At 38.8% G+C, this 26,625-nt stretch overlaps 1 protein-coding gene across 2 annotated transcripts in view; it reads left to right on the top strand.

Moving 5' to 3' along the window:
* plekha6 (pleckstrin homology domain containing, family A member 6) overlaps window positions 1-26,625 on the top strand; it is a 103,850-nt gene extending 77,225 nt beyond the window's left edge. For both annotated transcript variants that reach the window (XM_008302846.1, XM_008302847.1), the window contains 17 exons: window positions 484-1,056; window positions 1,952-2,438; window positions 3,456-3,542; window positions 8,862-8,933; window positions 9,707-9,787; window positions 10,596-10,745; window positions 11,712-11,807; window positions 13,158-13,269; window positions 13,380-13,519; window positions 15,502-15,571; window positions 16,558-16,661; window positions 18,205-18,363; window positions 18,785-18,931; window positions 20,160-20,293; window positions 21,787-21,935; window positions 23,094-23,201; window positions 23,497-26,625. In XM_008302846.1, the coding sequence (XP_008301068.1) occupies window positions 484-1,056; window positions 1,952-2,438; window positions 3,456-3,542; window positions 8,862-8,933; window positions 9,707-9,787; window positions 10,596-10,745; window positions 11,712-11,807; window positions 13,158-13,269; window positions 13,380-13,519; window positions 15,502-15,571; window positions 16,558-16,661; window positions 18,205-18,363; window positions 18,785-18,931; window positions 20,160-20,293; window positions 21,787-21,935; window positions 23,094-23,191 (2,659 nt within the window). In that variant the 3' untranslated portion in view covers window positions 23,192-23,201; window positions 23,497-26,625. The remainder of the gene's footprint in view (window positions 1-483; window positions 1,057-1,951; window positions 2,439-3,455; window positions 3,543-8,861; window positions 8,934-9,706; window positions 9,788-10,595; window positions 10,746-11,711; window positions 11,808-13,157; window positions 13,270-13,379; window positions 13,520-15,501; window positions 15,572-16,557; window positions 16,662-18,204; window positions 18,364-18,784; window positions 18,932-20,159; window positions 20,294-21,786; window positions 21,936-23,093; window positions 23,202-23,496) is intronic.

The following is a 26,625-nucleotide window of genomic DNA, read 5'->3' as shown; positions in this document are numbered from 1 at the left end:
AATATACAGGAGAAACATACCACAGCTCCCCACATTCAGTGACATATAGGATAAAAGAGGCACTTTGGTAAATTAGTTTGCATATTCTGAGTACTCAAGGACTGCATACAGTGTGGATTACTGCACCATGACGTGCTGTCAACCAGATTGATTTGCTGCTTAGCTCTATGTTGTGCTGATGATGAAGAAAGACTGTTACCAAAACTAACCAGCTATGAAAGGCAAGAATGAACCATTTGTTTGTGGTCCAAAGCAACAGAATAATATAAAAAAGAATTTTTTGAAGCTTCTAATAATTCCCATCAACCCAAAAGGAGCATTTAGGTGTTTATTTCATGTGTTGATCAATAAGAACTGATTTTTCTATTTTTAAGATAATTGAATTAGTTTTAGTGCCTGTCATTCTTATTCAAAATAAATACTCCAAACAAATAAATGGCCTCTTCATTCTCTGCCATTCTTTTTTCCTTTTTCATTTTACAGAACTAACTTGGACACCACAGCTGATCACATCATGGTGACCAAGGCACCTGACTCACGAACACAACAGCATCCACACGCACAAAACCACAATGAAACTGACAGTGACCTGTCCCCCCATCCGAAAACCAATGGGCTCGACAGTCTTGAAACACCACCGCTGTCTACCACGTGCTCTGATCTGGAGGGAAAAATTAATGACGGACGAGAAAGAGAAGGTGCAGCAATAAGTGGAGCTGAAGTGGGAGGACCCGGTCCTGACCACGCCTCTCATCCAAATCACCACCCAAACGGTTGGAGCAACTACGGCCCTCCTAACACTGTGACCCACAACAGCAATAGCAAACTCCCTCTTTCCAGGAATCACAGTGGACATCGTGCCACTCAGGGACACGTAGAGGCAGGTGTTGCCCCATCACAAAACCACAGGGAACAGCAGGAGAATGTAATCCTGAGGCGGGGCTTTGTGCCACGAACAGCACCAGAGAAAGTGGCCCAGCGAAAGAGTTCCATGGCCCAGCTGCAACAGTGGGTCAACCAGCGGCGAGGCATGGCCTCTCAGGAGGACATCAACAGGTACATCAGTGGAAAAGGAGGAAAAGTAATAGCAGTCTATCTCGACAGGTCTTTCTTCTGTTTTTATTTGCACTTAGTTTCAAACTCCTGTGGTCATGGTTATAATGAATACCAATGTGACTCCTGTGGTATATATCATCTACAGTGACTTTACAACAGCACAGTGATCATTTCACTAGGTACAGACAAGTGTTCTCCCACTTGAATTTTGATATTATTCATTAGTGTTCAGTCTTTTTATGGCATGCAATAACATGGAAAAATGCTGTTGTTAAAGCGCTGCACTGCCACTGTCACAGACTGACCGGTGTTGCGATTGGTGGACTTTCAAGTTGTCATGTAATGGGTCACATCTGATTTGTCTGACTTGTTTTTAAATGGCTTTAGGACATTGTGGCACCAATTTTCACTGGACTTGTCTTACTAAAAAAACAAAACAAACAAAAAAAAACAAATAGATTTGTGCTATCATACACATTTAAAAGATTCTAAAATTGCCTTAAATGTCTAAACGGTTGTAATGTTCATTACAAAACAGATCAGTGGTTTATTACTATGATACACAAGGACAGAATCAGTCCAGCTGGTTCTATAGAACTGACAAATTAGGGCTACTTAAAAATCACGACCTGAATGTTGTGTCAGTGCATCAACCATACCCACGTCATAAAACTGTATCCCAGCTCTTTTACATGGCTGAAGTCCTTTCTTACACCTTAAGATTACATTCAGAAATTGACAATATGCTTCATTCCAATTATGTCTTATAATAATGTGCCTTCAGGATAAAATTTGAAATTTATTCTTTACCTTAATTTCACATAAATCTTCTATTTTATTTTCATGCCTGACAGAGCGTTTGATAAAACAGTCTCAAACTCTTTCTGTTCTCCAGCCCATCTTGCTACTACCCAGTAAATCGCGGGGTCTTGGCTGACTACTGTGGCTACTCTGGTGGTCCCCAGTATGTGGACGAGTACCCTCTGTACCCACCAGGGGTCCGACCAGACAGTATCTGCTCTGTCTCTGCTGTGGGGGGATACGACCGACGCTGGACTGTTGAGGAAAAGCGCCGCTCTCTGAGGGATGGTTTCCATCCCCTGTATGGACCACAGATTCCCCATGACCCATGGGGGTCACAATATTATGGTGGAATGGAAACATCCATGCGGCGCCTGTCCATTCAGCCACGCTCCAGGTCTGTGCCCAGGTCGCCATCCTCGTCATCAGGGGGGCCCTACTCACCAGTCCCACCTAACTTTGTCTCACCGGCTCGATCACCATCGACTCGCTTCGACCGGTTTCCAGGGAGGATGAGGGAAGATGTGATCTATGCTGATCCGTCCGTCTACAGCCTGAGACGATCCCTCAGCTCACCAAAGGTCAGACAATCCGTGTGTGTCTTTGTTTTTATATGTAAAAGGTAACCGCCTCCCCAATCTGACGAGTTTCTGTCATAAAATCCTAAAATCTATGAGAGCTTCTTGGATGTCTTCAATTCCTGGGAACTAGCTTTTGTCCAACGCTGTTCCTAAAAATTAGACAGAAAATTTCAATGTTAGGGAATCAGTGATAAAAGTGTCTTTTAATTTGTAACAAAACTAACCAGGTATTTCAAAATATAAAGTCTTCTGTAGGCTTTATTGTGTATTGTTGTGACACAGACATACATAAGGGTCAGAAAATATTTCTGGTTGACTTCTGCATCATAATTTTTTTTTTGTCAATATGTGCTCAAAAAAAGCTTTAATTTTTTTTCATTTAAAAAAAAAAAAAAATTTATTAAAGGTATTTTGTATTATGATAATAGTTACTGTTATTGGATTATTTTAACTAGTTCAATATTGCAAATTCGGAATCAATGACATGATGAGAAATAACAGGGGAAAAAAATAAAAGAGGGTTCAGGAGCATTTCTTAAAAAAAAAAAAAATCAGAGAAAGTATTTTTTATCAATCAAAAATGTCACCATTATAAATATCATCATTCACCTCTTTAAATATCCAGAGTTTCTGATTTAAAAAAAAAAAGTTTCAGGTGAATCAGAGACAGTCCAACAGACGGCATCTGATGATTTAAGATGGAACAACCAACTAGGAAAAATACATTAAAAACAGTATTGAGGATTAGGATTAAGGCAGAACAGAAATTAATCATTTCAAAAATGTTATAAAGCCCTGTTGCTAAAAATACAGCGTTATTAATCTGTGAGTAGAATTTAGTATAAAAAGATTTTTGAAAGCCCACAGGGATGAAAGAGAGAAGAGACATTAATGTTTTGCTTAATTATTCTGAAACCATATTTGTCTTACTCCACACTCACAAATTTCATTCATTCTTTCTTCTTTCTTCCATCTGTACTTTCCTCCTTGACTTGTTACCTTCCCTTCTCTGTTCAGTATGACTACCCTGGTGACAGGAGATCCTTAAGCCAAGGATTATACCACCACAACTACCCTGTATCCCCCTCTATCCGCAATAAAATGGTATGTACTACTGGATAACACAGTTACACCAGCAGTCCAGTGGTTTTAGGCACAGTCTAGGACTTGATGCAGCGATATGTTTAGCTGCTATAAGGTTTCTTTTGCCCCCTCTTCAGCCTGTCTGTCCTAACCCTGTACATGCCACACTGCATCTTGATGTTTTTCCCAGACTTCTCTTTCTTCTGCTCCACTCTGCTGTTCTGTCACTAACATGGCACTTGGACCACTTATTGTGTGCATATGTGAATGAGTGTGTCTTTGTGGGTCATCATGTAAGAGAAACATGACTTTAATTAAATGGATTAAGGTCCTCCAAGCAGTCCTATGAAGCTGAATATACCAGGAGACCAGAAAGCAGTTCATGAAAGGGAAACTGTGACAATATACATCGTTATATATAAATCATAGAACATTTACATATAATAGAATTCAGTATAGAACAGAGGTGAGTACAGCAATTCAGTACCAAATGATTCAGAATTGTGTCACCTCTTAATAATCGCATCATATTTAAGTTAAACAGTAGATTGTTTTCTCTATTAAACACTCAAAAACAAATACTTAAAAAAAAAAAACTACATTGAAAATTAAGGTCCAAAAGTAGAAACTCAGTGCAACAAAACCTACCATAGCTGTGATCATTGAAACACAACTGCTGTGTTTTCCAGTCACCCTACCTCTATGATCATAGTTACATCATGACTTGTGAACAGCAGAGTTTTTTGGTCAGATGAGACCAAGATGAATGTGTTCGGCTCAGGCGGGTCCAGTATGTTGGGTGTGAACTTGGCCAGACCTACCACAGTGAATGCATAGTCCCAACAATGAAGCACAGAGGTGGGGGGATGTGCATTAGTGTTGTACCGGACTGTGTCACCTGTTTGATCATTATATAGACTAGTCAGCTAATTTGATTAGACAGTAGAAGGAGTGGCAGGGCTACTGTGGAAGCAGCTTAACAGTGCAACAGTATTTAATAGTAGCTAATGTTAAATGTTAAGTAATTGCATGCAGTGCCAGCAGCAGTTCTAACATACAGTGTATTCATGTGGATAATATGTGTGTGTAGAGAAATTATTCACAGAGACTGAAAGTGACATCGACTGACTTTACCTGTGACTCTAGATTTTGCTCAATATACTTGTGTGTGTGTGTGTGTGTTGTAAAAAGCTACATGATTGTATTTAGTTACCTTCTGCATACATATAATAACTTTTGGAGCAGCTGCGTAACAGTGCAAGCTGTTTTCTTTTCTTGCTACTTAGAGGAACACACCTGATAGCTGATTTCTACACACCTGACAGATAAAATGCAGTTTGTCTTGAGTAGTTGCATCTCGTCCACATTCAGTTCAGTTCAGTTCAATTATATTTATATAACGTCAATTCCCAACTGATGTCATCTCACGGCAATTTACATAGTAAGACCATGCAACATGTATATAGAGAAATGTAATAAATTCAGATTTTCTTTTGGATTCCTCTTAAGCAAGCAACAGTGGGAAGGAAAAAGTAAAACTCCCCTCTACCAGAAAGGACAAAACAAAAAAAAAAGCTCAGGCACCAGGAATCCCAGGGAGGGCAGCCATCTACCTCATGTGGTTGGGGTTGGTGGTGGTGGTAGGGCAGGATAGCAGATGGAGAACAGACTAACAATACAAACAGAACAATGAACATTTTGGAGATCAGTGAGACCAGAAACTGGAGGTTAGAGATGTGTAGCTCCAGATCCAGAGATAAACACAGAGAGAACAAAACGCAAACTACAGAGAGAGAGAAGATATATGATGCAGGAATTACTCACAACATCACGTCAAGTAATTACTATTCCTTCATTATCTCTGTTGCGTCTCCTATGGGATGATATAAAAAGGCAAGAGACATGAGTGAGGAAAGCACTGAGCTGCATTTTCCAATATGACATCATGCTATCACGTGAAATGACTGATAAAGGCCTGGATCAAGGCAAGGACTGTGATGAAGCAGCTTTAAGTCAAAACTTGACCAAAAATGATCACGGCTGAACCTCTGGTGTGATTGGCAGATGGGTTGTGGTGCTTTGCTTTGCTGCTGTCTTATCTGTAAGTCTTCTCTTTGTACAATATGTGTCTGTGTGATTTCCATGTTTGTCACCACTGGTGCTGCTTGACTTAGGAGGACATATTAGACCTTCAGCTCCAGCGCAACCTGGATTACCTAGACCAACAGGTAGGAGGACGCGCACACCGTGGTGTTTGTCCTTACATGACGTACACAAACTGTACTTATCAGTCTGTGTAGCAACTGTCAGTCCGTGATTTGTGTTCACTCATTTTCTGTCTGTTACAATCTACTCTTCCATGTTTCTTCTTTCCTTCCAAATGATGTCTGCAAAATGACCTTTTAAAAAAAGTCTGATTAGCTTTTCTAGATTCCTTCTCTGTAGCTTCACTTTCCTAAATTTTTGCTGATGTCCACTTAATACCTTGTGAATTTTAACTTGTTGCCGTTGATTTTTGAAATTGTTCCCAAGGTTTGTTGTTTTGGAAGCTTTTAAAATTCCCAGGAGTTGAATTTAAAATAAAAGAAATATTTAAGATTTTGCACAATTTTTTGGAAACCAATCATATTAGTGGCACTGACCTTGTTAAATCCTTTGTGCAAAAGGTGAAATTTCCTATAGTTGTATTTCTTCCACTGGAAGACTTCTTTGTTCTGATGTTGGTCTACTCATCAGGGAACTACCCAAGTAAATCAACCACTGTTTACCTGTTATAAATGAGGGTGTGCGTCAATTTCCCAGCGGGACATTGCTTCAGAGTGAGCAACATGGCATCAGAGCTAAGTGGGAAATTGCTGGTTGCAGATGGCTCAAGCAAGAGGCTTTCTCAGCATCAATCAATGACCAGACTGAAGTTTTCTACAACACTTGGTGGAAACTGATCAGTTGTATCAATCAGGCAGACAGATTCAATCCAGTTCTTTTTAGTTTAGTTTTATTTATGTTGTGCCAATTAATAACATAATTACTCTCCTGGCACTGAGTCAAGACCCTTCATTAGTTTATATTACACTGGGCTTCAAAAAAATGTTTTTTTGAAGGTGTGTAGGATTTTTTTAAACTGATTTCGGACATTTTTGCAACGCTGAATCCAAAAATGAAATTCTGCTTTTCTGTATCAGGTCAGGTTTTTATACCAACTCAATTTTAAAAATCGATTTTGCCACTAAATTGATTATATTTTTTGACATTAGCGATTGATTTATTTTAGTATTTCTCATATGAAATTGGATTTTAGAGGGAAAAAATCATTTTCTAATTCTTTTCATAAGCTAAATGATCCAAAAGTTAGTGAGCGTAAACATTTGTAAAGGTAAATACAAGTAAATTGCAAATAAAAATTTTGACCTCATAGAACAAAACCAATGTAATATTTGGATTCAGCACACTGCAATTGTCCAAAATCAGCTCAAAAAACTTTGACACCAAAATGGGTGTAGAGCAGTGTTATATATCAAAGAATTACCCAATTAATCCATTGACTGTGTTTAAACAAGCACTTGGCAACAAAGAGAAAAACATTTTTTTAAATTGAAGCCTCCAGAGCCAGAGATACCTGCATAGTAAACAAAGTACAAACTACAGGAGGGGAAAAGACAGAAAGTTGATAATGTACAATTATGGCATATAAATGCATGCAAGAGTGGGCCATCACAGGACGAACACAGTGTCTACACAGAAAGTGTCTGAGCCATGCTTTTGAGTCATCCCTGTCAAGCAAAGGAACAATAAACTTGTAGATTAATTACAGCTATCTACAGTGCCGGCTGCCCAGCTCTGTTGCCAAAATCTCTGAATACTTTTCCTTCTTATTATTTAGTCGAGCTGCTGACAGAGAAAACCAGGCAGGCAAAAAGGAAACAGAGCATCGCATCTGCTCAGTGCAGTTCTGCAGTTAATTTAGAGCCATTATTAAGAGTACAGGATAGTGTACTGCACTTTGTAATAAGTGCTGGTGCACAAGAGAAAGTCACAGCATGCCAAAGGGTAAGATGCAGACACAACTTAGAGGTGAACACCTACACTGAGTCGGCTACATCCTGGAAAAGTAGAAGTCTTCAGAAACATGCTTAACAATTGTGTTAAGCATTAGAAGGACTGCCATGGAATAAGACTTAGCAAGCCAAGCATTTCTGATGTGACAAGAAGCTCTTTGGAACATTGCATAATTCTGCCTGGATAACATGGTTTGTGAGTCCATGCAGCTCCAACGCATGTCGCTATTCAAACAAAAGGGGGCATAGCAGACCCTAAAATTGATGTACACTATTCCTGAGATTCAACGACTTCGACGCCACTGTATGCAAAAACTGTGCTAAAGTTTGGGTCACATGACTGCTCATGGCAATGCAAGAGGCAATCTGACCCTCAGCCCATTTCCACTTTTACTAAAGGCAGAGTAGTGAATACAAAAGACAATGCTCTGCCTTGATGTTTGACTCTCAAGAAGCATGTTCTACCTCTACAAGGTTGCAAACAAATCCTTCCCAGGATGAACAGATCCTAAACCCTAACCTCTGTTAACTCTGAGTTAAACTGTTTGATATGTGGGAATTGGTGGGGGCACAACTGGCAAAATATCTTTCCACTTCAATAAATAAACAAATAATTTCAAGATAATTTAGTGTAGATGCAATAAAATTAGGCCACGTATAATAATAGCACAATATAAGATATTATTATATTTCATAGTTGTGCTCTCAGAAACAAAAGTGTGATTCAAAATTTATTTCCAGTTATTTATTCATTTAAATTTGTAAATGTAAGTAAATGAAACTTCTATAAACAAGTGATCAAAATGTGTCACTGTGCTTTGATTCAGTGGTATGTAGCTGCAGATGGATGTGAGTCACTGCGATGACGAACAAAATAGTGTGCTGTTGTGCAAGAGAAACATGATGAGTATAGGCTCACCAAAGTGAATTCAGTGTGTTTATTCAAGTGATTCTTGGTAGAATATTTGAGCTGCTGTATTTAAATTAAGCTCTGCACATCTTTTTTTGAAGAAAACTCTCCATGGGTTTCTCTAAACTGTCAGTGCATCATGAGAGACAGACAGAGAGAGTCCTGTGTTTATATTTGGGGATGAAAGTATTGAACATGATTGAAACTCAGCCAGTAAAATAATTACTAATAGGTCTGTTTAACATAGGATTGTTCCTCTCTTGCAAAAAAAATGTTGATGTTTATGACTGTCTTACTGAATGTTGCTTTACAGCTTTACAGGGTCTGTACAGGTTGAATGATGGTGATCATTTGTCCATTTTTCTTTATTGTCAGGTGCCTCCTTTCCATGATGTCTACAGCAGAGAGCTACATCCCACCCTGAAACTCAACGAGATCGAAACCAGTGTATGACATCGCTTGTGTCACATTCTGTCTTTTCAAATACAGTGCACGGCCAAAAAGCACGAGAACACATCTGTCTGCATATTTTAGCAGCTTTCAGCCAAGAAAGAATAGAATGGCTTCAGGTGTGCAAAAACCAAAGCAACCGTAGTATCATAAACATTGTTCATGGTGTCAGACCAAAAACAGACACCATGATCTATCTGCTCTCTACTGTTGAAGAAATATATCACTCTGACAATGCTTGTAAAATGCCTTCCTTTATTACATTTTAAAAAATGTTCACCGCTCAGAAGTTTTCCTCTTTTGTTGCTTCCAAACATTAAATCATAACCAGCGCACTTCAGCTTTATAACAAGAATTTACCAACATAACCTTTTCCTGATGGTACTTTTTATAAGCAACCCTCACCAACGATGCTTCTGTGGTTGCAGTGGTCACACATCCAGCCACGGCAGCAAGTTGAAACAGTAACCCATCAAGAACCTTGTATGTTCATGAGAGGGGCAGACGTCCTCGCTGCCACTTACCTCAGCAGCATGTTGGCTCCTGTGATAACACTGATACAGAGGAGGCAGCAGCTGCAACTGCTCTCTGTCAGAAAACACCTTCATGCTCTTGTGGCTGCACAGCACTTTAAGATACTGTGATACTTTTGGCCTTGTACTGTCAGCATGTATCCACACAGATACGTTGTCGTACTTTGTCCTGTACTTCCTCTTTGGATTCTACTAAACACAAAAAATGATGATCTGACATTTTCTTATGTGACACAGAAACTTCTGGGTCGACTGTGTGAGCAGAATCAAATTTTGAAAGACCACGAGACTGTTGTCCACAGACTGAGAATGGACAAGGTATAGTATTTTCCCTACCTTATTATACCGTGTGTTTGAGAAAAGCTTGTGAAGCCAGACAAATTCATGCTGTTTATGTTAAACTATGATGTCATCTGTGCTCTTCCAACTTCTTCCCTCAACAGAGGTTTGAATAGTTATAGTGAAGGGAATCGCTAAGACGAATCTCATTTTACCACATATGGGATTAACAATATAGTCAACAAAAAAACTGTACCTCACGTTTTAATGCGTTGCAGTACAACAGCCCTGCAATGAATTCAACCTGACCTACAAAGTCCAGTTTTTGTCATGATGCTAGTGTTGGTGGTGGCTCCACTTTAAGGCTCTTCTGAAGTTATTTTGTGTCTTACAGTTCTGTACAACTATCCCACTAACTACAGCGGCAGTAGTGAATTTAAAAAAAACTAATTCAGATTTTGCACTGTTGTATTGCATTACTGCACATTATAGGACATTAGTATTGTTACTGGCCACTCAACATATACAGAACCTTATAATAACATACTCACTGTATGTATGTTTGATACCGAGATGTGTATGCTGATTTTTGTTCAGTTAAATTGGCTGTAACGTCCTAATATGAAAAGTTTTTTTTAGAATAAAACCACAAAAAGCTCTTTGACAACTGCACCTATTGTACTATTAAGAGACCCAGCAAAAAAGTACCTCGCGTTAAACTTGTACAAGGATTTGAGGCACAGAGTGGAGCGCTGACATTCTTAACCTGTTGCTTTAGTTTAGGGGAAAAGTGTCAAAGCAAATTTGTAATAAACTCCATTTTGTTTGCCATGCTTACTGTTCCCAGGACAACCTAGAGGAATCTCTGGTGGCAACTCATCAGGAGATGGAGCTGTACCACAACCAGCCGTTAATCATAGAAAAGCTGCAGTTCAAAAAGGAAACCCAGCAGAACCAGCTCATTAACATCAGAGGGGAGCTCTCACAGGCCTCCAGTGTAAGACAGTTCATCAGCTATTCATCTTATCTGTGGTCCAACATAAGACAATTTGCAAGTTGGTCTTACTCTGGCTATTGTTTCTATCATTTATAATATATTTTTTGTCAATAGCATTGTTCTAGATTCATGACTGATGATTTGTGAGTTGGTTAATACAGCAACAACAAAATTAGGTAACCTGGTAAGTTTAGCTAATTTAGGTGCCCTACGGTATCTGGCACCAAGACATAGCAGCCAATCCTTTAAATTCTGTAAGTATAAAATTGGATGGAACGTGGATCAGACTTGTTCCAGCACATCCTCCAGCACCCTGTTGCGAGTATGTGGTTCATGCCTGTCTGTAGGCACTTGTTACTGCTGACCAGGAGCATCCTGTTCTGCCACTTCAGGGTTGCTGTAACCCAGTTATCTGGCCATAGCTAGTTAGAGCTAACTAGTTCAGCTCTAACTTTATGCTGTAGCTCAATACTACATATCATGTTCTTCTGTTGTCCACCAAATGTTACCACATCTCCAGGTGTCATCAACCCATTTTGGTGCAAGACAAGAAATAAACAATCAGATCAAATACAATAGCAAGTGACCAGTTGTAAGAAAAAGTCTAATTTAAAATTTTGTTGGTGCTCCAAAGCCCAGAAGTATACGTCTACATACTTGACAAGGCACTGTGACTTTATGGAGTTCTGAAGCTGAAACTGCAGTGAAAGGTTTAATGATTTACTTCAATTACTTAATATGTTGCTGTAAAGATTATAGTCAATTAGATAACTTTATACTCTTTTATTTTTCAAAATAAATGGCCAATTCATGCATGTCTTCTTTTATTCATATGTGTTCTTGTGTGAACTAAAAAAAAACAAATATGTTGTACCGTTACACCCCCACAAGCAAGAAATGATTTATGTAAACCAAAGGCTTTGAATATTCCCTGAGTATGGCTGTATTTATTTATGCTCCTCACAGGCTTTAACCACGACTCGTATGGAGTTTGAGGCATTAGAGGACGAGGCCAATGCCATCCATGGGGATTTATGGGAGCAGCTCAATGCAGGAGGACAGGTAAAATGTCACAATGTCATCACACCTGTTTGAGTTGATAATCCAACTGTAATTTGTATGGGAAAGGGGAAGGCTATTTTACAGTAAAAGCCGACAGCACAAACCAGAAGTGACAGTTTGTATCACTTTCCTTTTATGTTTAATGGCAATTGTTTATACAAATGCTTCATAAATTCTACATATTTGGACAAGTACACATTTGATTCCCTTTGCTTACAGAAAATGGATCTCTACTTCAACACAACCAAAAGCAAAATTTGTATTTTCAATAATACATTCAACAAAAACATCAATAGTAATATTCTTCGGTAGAAAAAAGTGAACATGCTCTTGACATGAGATGAGGGTATTTGCCCCTTTAACAAAAATAACGTCTTGTAGACATTTTGCATATTCCGTCTGTCTCTGATGTAAGCTTTCTGACTGTTTTTTTTTGCCATTCTTTAACCCCAAATTCCTTCAGCTGCAAAGATATCTGAGGGTTTTCCTACATGTAGTGCCCGTTTAAGACCCTTCCACAAGATATATATGAAATTCAAGTTTAGGCTTTTATTTCTTGACAAGGCCACTCTGTAACCCATAACCATCCATTACTTGGTAAATTTGCATAAGATCATTATACTGGAAAAAAGTCTACTTCAACGTTCAGATAGCCCCTGGCAGTGAAGCCACAGTAATACATAACACTGCACAACACTGTGATCCAGTGATGACATTTTGGGGCTTTTGGAGACATGTTTTTTTATCCAACAGTCTGCTTTTGGGATACATTTCCTGGGGAAACCATTTCTGGACAAATTGGCAGTCATGTAAAACCTGCACCTCTTGTAGAGGATTTTACTCAAAAGGGAATACTTTTAAATACATTTTGAAATCCCTTACCAGACTCACAGGAATGGAAAATCTTTTTTTGAGAGCGTTCTTTAGATGATGACACTGCACACTTCAAAGCAAAGAGAACACCAGATGATTTCTGTCAAAGCTTTAAATAAGGCAGAATCTATCTGTTTCTCCCCAAGTCGACTCTATTCATTGGTACATAACCTGAAATCTGATTAACTCTATAGATTTAAATATGTTATAAATGTACGTGCTTACTTGCTTTTTACATATGAGTAATTTGTGTTTTTAAATCATTTCAGTTCAGTGAAAATGACTGAAAAATGTTAGTTGTTTGTGTCATTTGTTTGAATATGTCTCCTTCTTCTACTTGCACTCTTTTGAAGAGGACCAATTTTCTTAAAACAAAATAGCCAACAATTTGTCAAAAGGGATTTCCTTGGGATGACGAAAATAATCCATAGACCTCACTTTCCTCTGACATATTACTTTGTCCTGGCCTTTTTCCAGAGTGAACTAGTTCGTAGACACATCCAGAAGGAGTTTTGGAGAGTCCAGGATGTATTGGAGGGACTACACAAGAGTAACTCATCCAGAGGCACTGACACAGCCAAGCATAGAGGTAATATGCTAGATCTGGAAAAGAATGATATGTTGAAGGAAATGCCCTGTGTTTCTATCATGTATATTCTAATGACTCTATCTTTGCACCTCTTTATTTCTCTTGCACAGTCGCCAGTGGTGCATCAGGCTCCTTTAGCACCAATAGCCCAGCCAGTCCCCTGAGTTCAGTAAGCCTAACCAGCCCGCTCAGCCCCTTCTCCCCAGTGCCCGGCTGCCAGGCCTCCCCCAACAAACAGCTTGGCGTGGAGGTAAGCACCGGACACACCCAGCCAGGAGCCACACCCAGTCCAAAACCTGGCACGGGTCCATGCTCAGACTCTAGAACCAACCCTGAAGTGCATAGAAGATCGAGCTCTAAACCTCCTCCCAAGTCATGCCTCATGCCTAATTTCAAAACTGACCCTAAACCTCGGTGTAGACCTAAAAGTTACAGGGAACCTGACACAGCCCTGCATGCAGATTATTTAAACGACTATGGTTGTGAAAACTACAACCACACCTTTCCTCACTCTACCCCTGCCTTCCATAACCTCAGGGAAACCTTGGGGAGATTAGATCCTGTAGTAGAGGAAATGGACCAAAACATGAATAGAACCAACTCAAACTTTGACCAACCTTTAAATCCAGACAAAGCCAGAGCAACAGAACAGATCCGTTTTCTCCAGTTACAATGCGATGACCCTACCAATCAGCATTCAGACATTCGTTTGCTAACCTCAAATTGCAGCAAAGAAGTCAGGATTGGAGTCAGAGAAGATGTATATCCAGATTCCCATGTATCACACTTTTCAGCAAAACACCATGATGGCCACAAAAAACTGTCCTCTAAAAGACGTTTTTCTGTGCCTGAATCTCAGCTCCTGCTTCTTCAGGACTCCTACCAGCCTGATGTTTTATCACTTCGCTGCAGCTCAGATGTTTACACACCATCAGTTCATTGTTCTAGAAATAATCGCCCTGACACCCATCACCAGCTACCTTCTTATCCATTATGTCAGTCACGAGCAAGCTTGAAGCGACTTACTTACCCAAACAGTCAGGGAGAACTGGACATTAATCCAGTTATCTGTATCATAACACAGTTGGATTCACCCAGTGATCATTCAGGCAAAGTGTTCATGCAGACTCATCTTTAAAGAAAACAGTACTTCATAGATATTAGAGTTAAAATGATAGTTTTCTTATATAAGTTCATTTGCTATTGTACGGTACCTTAAAAGATAATATTCTAACGACTGACATCATGATGAATGACGTGTGGTGACTGTTGCTATGAGCCTTTCATGGGTATTGTGTCAAAACGATAATTCATAGAATCTGCAAGGCCAGGTGTTTGATTCACCAACTGAGGTTTTTCACACTAAACTCCTTAACATGGAAACAAGACCCATTTCACAGAATCATTGCCATGAGCCCTTTCTGCTCTGCTCTTTGCCTGGCTTATTGTCACCTTTCCTGATGTGCAGCACTTTCTTCCTCCTATCCTTTCTCTCCTTTTCCTCCTCACTCCCTACTCCCCTAATGGTGATCTAGGAAAGTGTTCCCCCGAGGCCTCCCCTCCCTAAATCCTATTACCCTTTAGAGCCCTCCCCTACCTTTCCCCCCTCCATCCCTCCCCTGCCTTTTGACAGCACTGCCTGGCTTCGCAGCTTGGGTATCGATGATGGTTACCTTGATGGTGAAGATTCTCACATCAGAAAGGTATTTAGGTGTTTCTGCCCCTGTCCTCCCTTCATCCATGTCCAGTTTCATCTTTTGAAATCATAATTCTAATTCAGGGGAACATATTTGAACCATCCATTTCTGCTTCGCAACTGGATAAAAACCTTGTTACATCTCTTTTGTAGAGCTTTTTTTCCACCTGGAGAGTCAGCTTTGCACTCTCATGTTCTCTTTTTCCCCCAACAGCTCAACAGTGTCAATATAGTTTTTTTAATGGATCAACAGAACAGTAAATGTATTGAACTCTTTGCAAAAGCTTAGTGAGCAAAATGTGATCTCTAAAGTAAGATGATTTTTTTGAAGGATCATAAACGTTTGTGTGATCGAGCCATTATTGTGTCTGTGCGCATTGTGTTGCTTCTGCCATTACAGGTTTACCTTGCATTTCAGTTCATCACTATACACAATAATGTAATGTGCTCAGCTTAACCTGTAGTCATGGATGTGTACTGAAATTCCACCACCTCATGTTTAATACTGACATGACAATAATATATCTGTATTGCAGTCGAAGTTTGGAGAACAGAACAATAACAGTGAGATGCAGGAGGTGCAGGACAGACAGTCTGCCAATAAAGGTACGGAAGCTGGATTTCAAGTTTACTATGTAACAGTTATAAACTAGCATTTAACTATTAGCACAGTGCAGAGACCATTGTGAGATGTGGGATTACACTGATGACTCTCATTTTATCAACATTTATAAATGGTAGATGAATGAAAACCCTTAATTAAGAATTCTGTCTGTTGATGTATTCATTGCCTCGTTGTGTCTGTGGAGACTCTCACTCATGCAGGTCATAGTAATTGTAAGTGCTTCAGCAGAAGGCAACTGCATTTCTCGTTTTCTTCCTTGAAGATGTTTCACCTTTCATCCAAGAGGCTACTTTGTTTCTTTTCCACAGAAGAAGAAGCTACACACATATTAAGACAGCTCTCAGAACACGACAACACAACACACGCTGAGCCATGCTGTATATGCAGTCAAATGCAATGAGCAGTGTACAGACTCTATATAGGGTCGACTTAGAAACACTCCACAAGCACATGGCAACACACAGAAAATCCAGCACCTCAAGACAAGACGTAGCAGTCCACCTGCATCTAAAAGAAATAGGGGCATTCCTTCCTTTAAGGACAGAACTACAAGTTTTTGCAATCTGTGATGTTTTGGGACATTACTGATGTTAAATGTGGAAAAAGCCTTCCCTAAATCACTTCCCACATCTCTAAGATTGTTGCTTGTGAGGGTGTGTGCAGTTCAGACTTGTGCTGTGTTGAAAGTGACATTTGGAACATTTACTGAAAAGAAACCAGGGACCACATTCAGACATGAAGGCAACATTTTTGATTGCTGCCAAATTAATCAAACAGAGTGCAGTGTGAATTGGGTATTAAAACTGAAGGAAATGTCTTGAAAGAAATGCAGAATATCTCCATGAACCAAAAAAAGAGGTCCAGTTGCCTTTTACTGAAACACTAAGGATTGCCTCGTGGTTTTATGTTTTCGAAATCAGATCCTTCTTTTTAATACTTATAACTTGTGTCTTTTGTTCTTTGCTAGTTGGCATTGTTCCTCCTAGAACCAAGTCCCCCACTGACAAATTGCACAGGAGTTCTGCTGGAGTTTTCCAGCCAAATGAGAGCAGGCCGAATGGAATCTCCAGGGTAGGTCAACCCAAATGACATACCACTGCTAAATAATATCCACATTTCAAACCAAAATCTATGTGGAAATCAAACAGTTGTAGTCTCTAAAAACTTAGAGATGTGGTGCCTCCTTTTGTCACCATTATCAGGTAACTGCCAGTCAGTCTTAATCACTTAAGCACAAGTGCTTTACAGTATTTTCACATAAGATATAGACAAGATAAAACATATAAACATAAAACATCTTACCATGACATCTTACCACCTTGATAAAAAGCACAATATGAGCTCACATGTTTAAATAACTGAAGAGGATGGGATGTTGGTATTCACAGCTTTTACTCGGGATGAAGAACATGTGGAGCGATTCAAATAATGCCAACATGTATGTGGTCATTATTGTTTCACTACATAATATCTTTTCCCAAATCCTGGCTGTCACAGGTGGAATAGAGGACCACTGTTGTATTCTCACCATTTAAACTGTAAGACATACCTCAGATAAAAGATGACGAGGATTAGATAATACCACAAGTTTTAAACCAACAATATAAATGTCAGAAAAACACCAATGCCAGAGAAAAGCAGCCTATAAGCACTTCAAGAGAATGACAGACCAAATGATCAACTTACACATGAAATCACATCCCTGGATCTTAAATATGATGTAGCCTATACAGGGAATATAGCAAAAGTCCACTGACATAATTATACAATGATGTGGTCCTACAAAGATAATTAGAATAGAATACATCAGTAATGACTTAACTTTAGCTTCAGTTTTATGTATGCTTTGATCATTTTAGACATTGGTTGTCATCCTATCCAAGCTATATGTGCACCCTATGACTGTCTATTGTATCTCTTTAGTTGTTGTCTGTAAAACTGTATTTCATGACATTGTGTTTTTATCGTACATGTTTTTTCAAGCAACTTGTATTAAGCCTACTGTTAAACTTCAAAACATTCAGCAGCATTCCAGCAAAGAAGACATTAAAGACTGTATTATACTCAGTGGCCTGTCACAGACAACACATGATGCCATCCTGGCTATTTTAATGTGACTCATCACATCTAGTTGGATGGTGGTACACTGGCAAAAACAACCGCCAGTAGCATTGTTATTGGCCTGCCTTAAGAAAAAGCCCAAGAAATAAGGCCTGTGGTTCTCAGCCGTGGTTAAAGAAAACAAATCTTATATAATCGAACAGAAACCCTTCTCAGCATTATTCATCATGAGGATACAACTAAGTGTTACTGGGTGCCGACACTGAGGCCTTTAGTTTACAAGTGTGAGCACAAAAGAAATAAGAACTCCACACAGGACAGGATCTTTGATTTAGTGGTCTCCTCTCCTACACACTCAGGGGAACAGAAGTTGCTCACCCTTCTAGCAGTTAATGTACAAGCCAACACAGGAATAATTCATATGGAAACCAATAGACAGTAAATAAACTACCTTCACAATGATCAGCTGTGTCAAAGGCAACACTAATTTCAAACAGGACGAAGATGGAAATCATGCCTGAAATTAGTTTGTTTCTATGACATCTTGACACAGGAACGTCCAAAGAGCGCCGTGTTTCCTGCTGAGATTAAGTCCAAGATGACTGTGGAGGAGCAGAATGAACGAATTCGTCGAAACCAGAGCAGCTCTGTAAGGGACAAGAGGCGCAGTCTGAACCTCTCAAGTAGCCAGACTCCAGCCAACTACAAAGTGGTACGGTCAAGCTTATGAGATGATTCCTTGTCACACATTTTACCAGAATGCCAGCAGAGTCCACCTGAACCATGTGTTTATCCTCCATGCTCTTCATATTTCAGATGACAGTTAAATGTACACATTTAACACTATATCGTGTTTTTTTAAAGAACATACTGTTTTGAAGTACACATTTTGTTGAAGAAAATGGTATTTATTTATGCTTAATTTTAATGGTAAAGTAGTACTAATTGAGTAATGGCTCATGACATCTTCTAGTAATGATGTCATGCTCAAAAAGCTTATTCAGTCAAAAAGTTTCTTGCTAACTTTGAGCAATAAAAATGTATCAAAAAGTTCTCAAACAAAATATATAGAATAAGATAATTATTGTTGAGCATGCAGATGATTTGTTGTATCTCTATCTGTGTGTGAACAGGTTCGTAGGCGACTGACAGCCCATGAAATTGACATTAAAGACCTGGAGGCAGCGGTACGAGGTCAGGGCCAGGAGTCACCACAGGAAGAAATCGCCCGTCTGAGACGGTTACAGGTTGAACCAGAACACTATGACATCAACAAAGAGGTGAGATTAGACAGCATCACTTCACTTTTTCACTCATTCTGTTCTGAACTCTAAAACCTTTGCTCACATTACGCATCACACATATCAGTTGGCAGTGCGCATTCTGTTTTCAAGGCGTTGGTAAGAAGCAATGATGAATACAAGAAACAACAGATGCCTCTGGTACTGTTGACAACGACATGTTTCCTACAAAGAAAATGAGATGATAACTAAATTACATGTAATGTGTCCAGGCAAGCCATGATAAAATGTGTAACTTATGTACAGTATAATGGTCACAGTTATAACATTCACAGAGGTCATTTTTTGTATTAAGTACATTTTACATCGTCACATTGACATGCTTGTGATTGATTCTATTATATTGCAGGGTTTCTGCTTTTTAAATCTGAACACCAAATCCAGCCCATCTGTCCTGCAGCTGTCTTTGTCTGTACATTATGTGTTTAACTTAATGTGTTGTTGCTTTCTGGAGATACGTGTTTGTCTAACTCATAAATGACATCATTTTCAGATGTTTTGGTGAAAAAGTTTAAAGTGACTTTGTGATATATTGCAAGGAAACAAGAAAACACTTGGTTCCAGCATGTGCAGTCTGGCAATAACTTGACATTAATGCCTGTCTGCTTGTCTCGAATAGTGGATGTTTTAAGTTAGAGTCATAAAACAAATACAGCGCGTCTTCCCCTGTTCACTCATTACTCAGTTCTTTAGTGAAATGAATAGCTGTCACATTCAGAATACTAGTTTAAAACAAATGCATTGTCTCCACAATACACCATTATTCAGAATACCTTGACTGACCAATCAGTGGTTGATCAAAGTATTTCACACCAGAGGCGTCAGCTGAACCATTTCATAGTCTAGTAATGGCACCTTGTCCATAATAACTGAGGAGAGACACAGCCTCTCTCGTCCTTGTCACATCATTCCTCCTCAGCATCTTCCACGTGTCCTCGTTTGACATCTGACATCCTCGTCGTACAAAGGACACAAGAGAAATATGTGACAACAATGTAATTAAATCTTTAAAAACTAATAAGCTGAAAGTAAACTAAAGCAAGCTTAACTTCATAAAAGGTCAAACACATAGAGCACCTATCAGAATCATCAGTGCATTCCTGGTGCCCTGTTTAGATACCATCAACATGATATTAGTTTCATTTTTTAATATAGTTTATCACTTTGTGCATGTATTTATGATATATGTTCTGTATGTTTGTTCTAGCTAATGGCTCCTGACAAGGTTCTGATCCCTGAACGCTATCAGGATTTGGAGAATAACCCTTCCCTTAGCCCCGAAGAGCAGAAGGAGAAGCAGAAGAAACTAAAGCGGATCAAGACCCTCATTGCCAAATCAAAGTACAGTTTTTACACACACCTAGATCAAGCAATCGGTTTTTCACACTGCTTACAAACCAGTATCACATGCCTTCCTTGAACCTTCCTGTACATCAATAAATGGATCACTCTCTAAATTATACTGTGTGTCACCAGGTGGAACAGTACAATACTTTTAAATATACAAATCTGGACAGTGACACATTTTTTCGTTTTTCAAGGTCTGTGCTTCACCACATTTGTTTCAAATAAAAAAAAAAAGAAGAATATTTGACACTTTTATATGATGACATCTGTATGACAGTCATGCCTGACTGTAGGTACAATCATGCTGTTTCCTTTAACAGTTTCAGTTACACTTTATGCACAGCACAGGCAGAAGGTAAAAGTTCAAAATCAGAAACATCAATGTCAGGCTAGAGGTCGTACATAAAACAGCAGGCAGTGGAACAAGCAATGCAGACAAGAAGCAGCTATGAGACAAAAACCAGAGACAGGTAAAAATAAAATAAACAAATACATTTAAATATATATATATATATATACACACACATGTCCCAATTACACAGCCAGTAAAAACTGCTTACTTAGAGTTCACATCTAAGCCACTGAAAAGATTTCTCATATAAATGTCATATCAATGCACACCTGCTGGCTACCTTCTGTTCTTAGAAATGAACACACATATAAATGCAAAGAGTTAGTATAGAGCTAGGCTTTTTTCTTGATAGCGTTTATAAGTCACTTCATCCTCTCAACAAAGTTGACACTGACACCCACTTTAACACTCATAGTGTGATGTAATATGTGGGGTTTTGTGCAACTTTAGTAGTGAGCTTGTAAGGCATGAAGCATATAGGGTCACACAGCATACTGCCTCCTGCTTTAGCAAAGGGGAATTTGGCAACCATATCAGTAGACTGTGTGGCTGGGCCCACAGTCATGATGTTGTTTTTTTTTTCTTATATTTTTTATTTTTAAAAATATGGGAACACTCTGAGGCTATGACAGGTAATTCCACTTTATTATTTAATTAATGTATTGAAGCACAAATCCTGAAAGACAAAACATGTGTAACTGCACAAATACTTCACATCTGGAATAGAGGTTGTCTCTAAGAAAATTTGAAAACTGATTATTGTCAACTTTTAGATAGCAGGCATAAACCAAAGAAAGCATAGCATTTAGTTGTAAACAACAACTGAAACCTTACCTTTTTTATGTAGTCCATTAATCTAAGTAAATGGATTCATGATTTTTATTCTGTAGAGAAGAAACTTAGGAAGGTTGTTTACTTCCTTTATACAGTGTTCATTTTAGCCATGACACTGCAACATAAATTGCGGTATTAATGTTAAGCTCATGGAATTCAAATGTCATTGTATGCAGATGATACTATTTTATATTTTTAAGATATGGCACTATCAGTATCTGTGACGAACAAAACCATCATTTTCCTCCTCCTTTTTTCTTTATATTTACATGCCTTTTCATCTGTGTTTACTGACGTTCAGCTTGCAAAACATGGTTCCTTTCCTTGACGGCCCAGTGGAAGGTGGAGCTCCAGCAAGCTCCCAGCAGCAGTTGCAGGAGCAGGAAAAGCGTATTGAGATCTCCTGTACTCTGGCTGCTGAGGCCTCTCGTCGTAGCCGCCTTCTCTCTGGTAAGGACTCTTCCCACATAGCATCATCACAAAGCACCTGACAATTCATACATCCTTGTAGTGTAAATACTGCGCTTGATGGTGTTCATGTAATGGTGGGAGGCTAAAATCATTACTGGTAGAAAATTCACTTAATTTTGCAGCCCCACTACCGCGTTAGCCGTTGTAATTAAGTGTATGCAAATTTTTCCTTCATTGTTTGCCTGTACCTGTACACTGATCATCAGGTGTGTCTGAGTCGGTACCTGTCCCTCTTCACTAGCTGCCTTTTCTTTCCTCGAAACATACAACAGCTAAATTGCATCAGGCAGGGACAGACTGACAAGACCATGCAAGAAACAAATACGTCTTTTCACCACTTTGGCTAACGCAGTAACTGTCTGTGCCACTTAAAGTGACACCAAAACAGTTGAATGATCATTATGCATTCCCACAAATACGACCACTTGAAATTTTAACTTACACACTTTGATAAAAAAAAGGGTTGCATATGTTAACAGGAGCCCTTGACATCACCAAAACTGACAATTCAATTTGCCTCATGCATATTTTTGACCCAGCAAATTTTGTCATATTTCTAGAAGAACTACAATAAATCGATACAAGAACCAAAATGCATGATTGCTTTTTGTGACAAAGACTTCAAAGATTCCATCATCGAAAAATAAGAGTTACAGGAGTCACTGGAAACTCCAGGTCCTCATCATTGGTGGCACAGAAAGACAAAAGATTTATCACACACACACAAACACACACACACAAAACCAGTACATACGCAAAGTAAACATAGGAAATAGCAATGACAGCTTGGTTTGCCTGCAGCAATGTACAGTATATGAACAATAATACATTCTTAGAACATTTAAAAGCATGTCGACATATTGTAGTCAGCACCCAAAATAAAATTACAAACCTGTAAACAAAGCATATTATTCCAGGAAATCGAATATATTCAGCTGAGCATATATATATATTTATATATATGTTGATCTGGGGTAACCAGAACTAACAGTATTCTTTAAAGTTACATGTCTGAATGAACAGGGATCCCTCTTGTTCACCTGTTTGTTTCACTGTATTGCTGCCTTTCACTTCTTGTTTTGCGTTCCACTTTTCACTTTTCCACCTCATCACCACCCCCTTCCCGTGTCATTCCAGCCCAGTGTGCCTCCAGTCCCCCCACCTCCCCGACCAGCCTGGTTCCTACCCCTCCCTCTGCTGACTTTCCCAACTCCGCCGACATCATGCAGGTGTGAGTCTTACAAGGTGAGTCTATGTTCACGACGCCGTGGCCTCAAATCCTCTTCTGTCCCAATGTCTGGACACGCTGCTCACTTTAGTCATGGACGCTGCTCTTATGCATGATTCTTATGGCATGGCACATTATGTGTGACTGATATAGGTTTGTTGTTTGTTTTTTTTTTTTTTTTTTACCACTGTAAGTAGAAATTACAAGTGAGTTGTTACTAGCATGGCTTACAAACTTCACTTATTTGCACTTATAGTAAATAGTATTTGGTCATTAATGATGAATGATCTGATATTTCTTTACCTGTTTCAGTTCAAGGCCTTGCTACTGTGAAGTTTGATGGAGCATCTTTCTGAGGATTCACTGGAAAAACTGAACAATGAAGATGCCTCAGACTTTGAACTTTAGAGGCTGAACTGATACAACAAAAACATTCACAGCTATCCAAGGATGTTTCGAGGAGGCAAGAGCAAGTTTAAAACCCAAATGAATGCTATTAGGACTTGTGACTTTATCCCCCGAACATTTCTATATAATTTAGCTCAGGACATATTTAGAGATTACTGATGAACTATGCTGCTGGTGAGACGTTTCACACTCATAATGTCAAAATGTCAGTGAACTGAGGTGTGATCCTTTCACAAGGTAACACTGCATATGAGAGGCCCACGCTGAAGATGAACAAGGGAAAGAGAAACCGAGACAACTTAAGAAATGTTTGGGACAATGATGAGTAAATCTCACTGGGGTTGAAGATGTTTTGGGCCACTAAAGGCCTGAGGCTGTTCATTATCATCTGACTTTCATAGAAGCTGTAAAAGTACCAATCAACCAAACCACCAATAGCTTGTGAGAGCCAGTGAGGAGCAGGGCTTAGCTACAGGCTGTGGGCATTTGCCCAGAATGACATATTCTGACAAGAGTGAAGCCTCTTATTCTTTGTTAAATTCTAAGTACTCTCCTTATAAAGTCACTGTGATGTCTCACTGTGATGCCTTTTTCAGGCAGAATTCCAATCCCACACATCCTAACCTCCCACATCACAGACATTTGATTGGATCAAACGCAACGTCACCTGGATTAGGTTTTGCTTCATGTCATCACTCATCTGTTGCAACAAACACACTGAAGCACAGATTCTGTTGTGAGGGAGAGCTGAAGGTGAACAGCATGATGTAAAACATGGCACACATTTTACAACAAGTTAGAATCAGAATCAGCGTCCCTCTATAATCCCCGTCTTTGAGGCTTTGAGACGGAATCTTGAGATTTTAAGAGTAATGTCCTTATTGATTCACCCCAAAACAAAGTTTTGTATATAATACATTGGAGTACACAGATGTGGTCTTGTTAATATATATGTTTCCTCATGAAATGCAGCTGTTGAAACTATACTCTGTACATTGACAGAGGCATTTTTGTAACCTCTGCCTGCAGTCAGTCCTGCAGAGTCTCTGACCAGGGAGGTTAGAAATACTTTAGCTTGCCACACGATTTGGTGGATTTGGCTGCTCTTGGAAATAATGACCTTGCTCTGTGCAGTGTTGACTTTTTCAGTGACTGTCTACACCTACTGTATATAGGTAATGTATGTTGGGTATGTAATTTTAAATATTATGCTGGATGAGGGATGTGGAAATAGAAGTGACCTTAGAAGACCAGGTAGTTAATGATGCAGCCATTTGTGAGGAATTATATACTGGAAAATACTGTACTGTAACATATCCCCACCACATTTCATCCAGTCATTCAGCGCCATCAGCCCAAAACATGTGTTATACACATTATGACGAATACAGATATTTTGTAATATATTGGTATGTGAACGTACACCCCATTATGGAAATTGTTGGCTTTTTTGACTTATGTGGGCAAGCGGACATTTAATCCTCTACAATGCAGTGCCTAAAAGAAACTTAAGTTTTCCAATTGTTGATTCAGATTTGCTTTTCCAAGCATTATTCAACAAAGATATCAAAAGATGTACTATTTTTCAGTGGGAAAAGGATTGCCTAATTTAATAAAAACCCCTTGTTGTAGGTGTTTTGCATAACTGTCAGTCAGTCTTTAACATGGACTCGCTGAAATGTTTGACAACTCTTGCATGCAAAATTCCTTCATTTGCAAGATGTTTGACAATTTCCCTGCATGTGCTGCTTCGCCCACAACATTTCAAAGGGATTCACATTTGGGCTTTGACTTCCATAATCCAATATTATGTTCTCTGTTATTTTTTTTTTTTTCTTGGTGGTTTTGCTTGTGTGCTTCGGATCATTGTTCCATTGAAAGGTCTGCTTCCAGTTTAACTGTCGGACATGTTTAAAATTCATAATTTACAATATGAGGATTTGCTTTTTGTCCCTTAAAAATAGTTGTATAGAGACTTCTATCTATCTGTCTGTCTGTCTGTCTGTCTGTCCATGTCTCTCTCTCTCTCTCACACACACAAACATGCGCACACACACACTCCTCATTCTGTGTGTGTGTGTTCATTGTGCTTATTTTGCCCTGACACTCTTCAGTGTTTAAGTGACCTGTCTTTGTAAAGAGTACGTCCACATTCTGAGACGATATGTTACAGAAAACTGTTTGTTTTTTTGTTTTTTTTTGGGAGAAAGCAATCCACAGTTATCACAACGCAAAAACAAAACAATTTAAGAGAATACTTCTATTTTTTCTTGCTTCATTTTTATTTTTTAGAAAGGACAAACGTTCAACAGAGGTGGTACATATTTTTTTAGATGCATGGATATACAGTGTCAAGTTGAGAGGTTAAATTTTTACACTCAAATACACAATGTTTTGCTTTGTTTGTTTTTTTTTGTTTTTTTTACAAGCCAGACAGTTTTACTTTTATTGCTCTTGTGGATCGTTTGAAGGAGCAGAACATAGATATTTTTGAATTAATTGGAATCTGATGTGTTGTGAAACGACAGCCAAACGGTGGTGTCCGATATTTGATATTAGATGTAGCATTTGTAAATGATGAAAATAAAGAATATATACGTTATATACATTGCTCAATGTATATAATATTTTGGATTTCAGAAACAATATATCCTGCTATCACATAACTATTGCTACTTTGGGGAAAAGAGACAAACTGCTTGAACTATGCAAATGAATAAAATTAGACAAATAAATTGCTTGCTTTCAGAAAACTTTGCAATAAAGTGAATGTATACACATAATGTGTTTCTCTAGATGCTTATGAATTCATCACAGTATTTTGTATGATAAAACATGTCTCACTGTCTGGAATGATAATATATTTACTGTTGTTATTTTATTCCACTTGTTGATGAAGTTCACTGCCAAAAACACTACTGAGGTTAACTGTCTAGCGTGCTTGTTACTGATAGGCTCCTTGAGGATATTCTACTGTCTTCGTTTTATAAAACTGTATGTCTGAATGAATAAAGTGCAAAAACAACAAATGAA

The sequence above is a fragment of the Stegastes partitus genome, unplaced genomic scaffold (assembly GCF_000690725.1).
Source record: "Stegastes partitus isolate 25-593 unplaced genomic scaffold, Stegastes_partitus-1.0.2 Scaffold1895, whole genome shotgun sequence".
NCBI lineage: Eukaryota > Metazoa > Chordata > Actinopteri > Pomacentridae > Stegastes > Stegastes partitus.
Note: the sequence above shows the minus strand (reverse complement) of the source record. Positions and strands in the feature narration are given on the sequence as shown.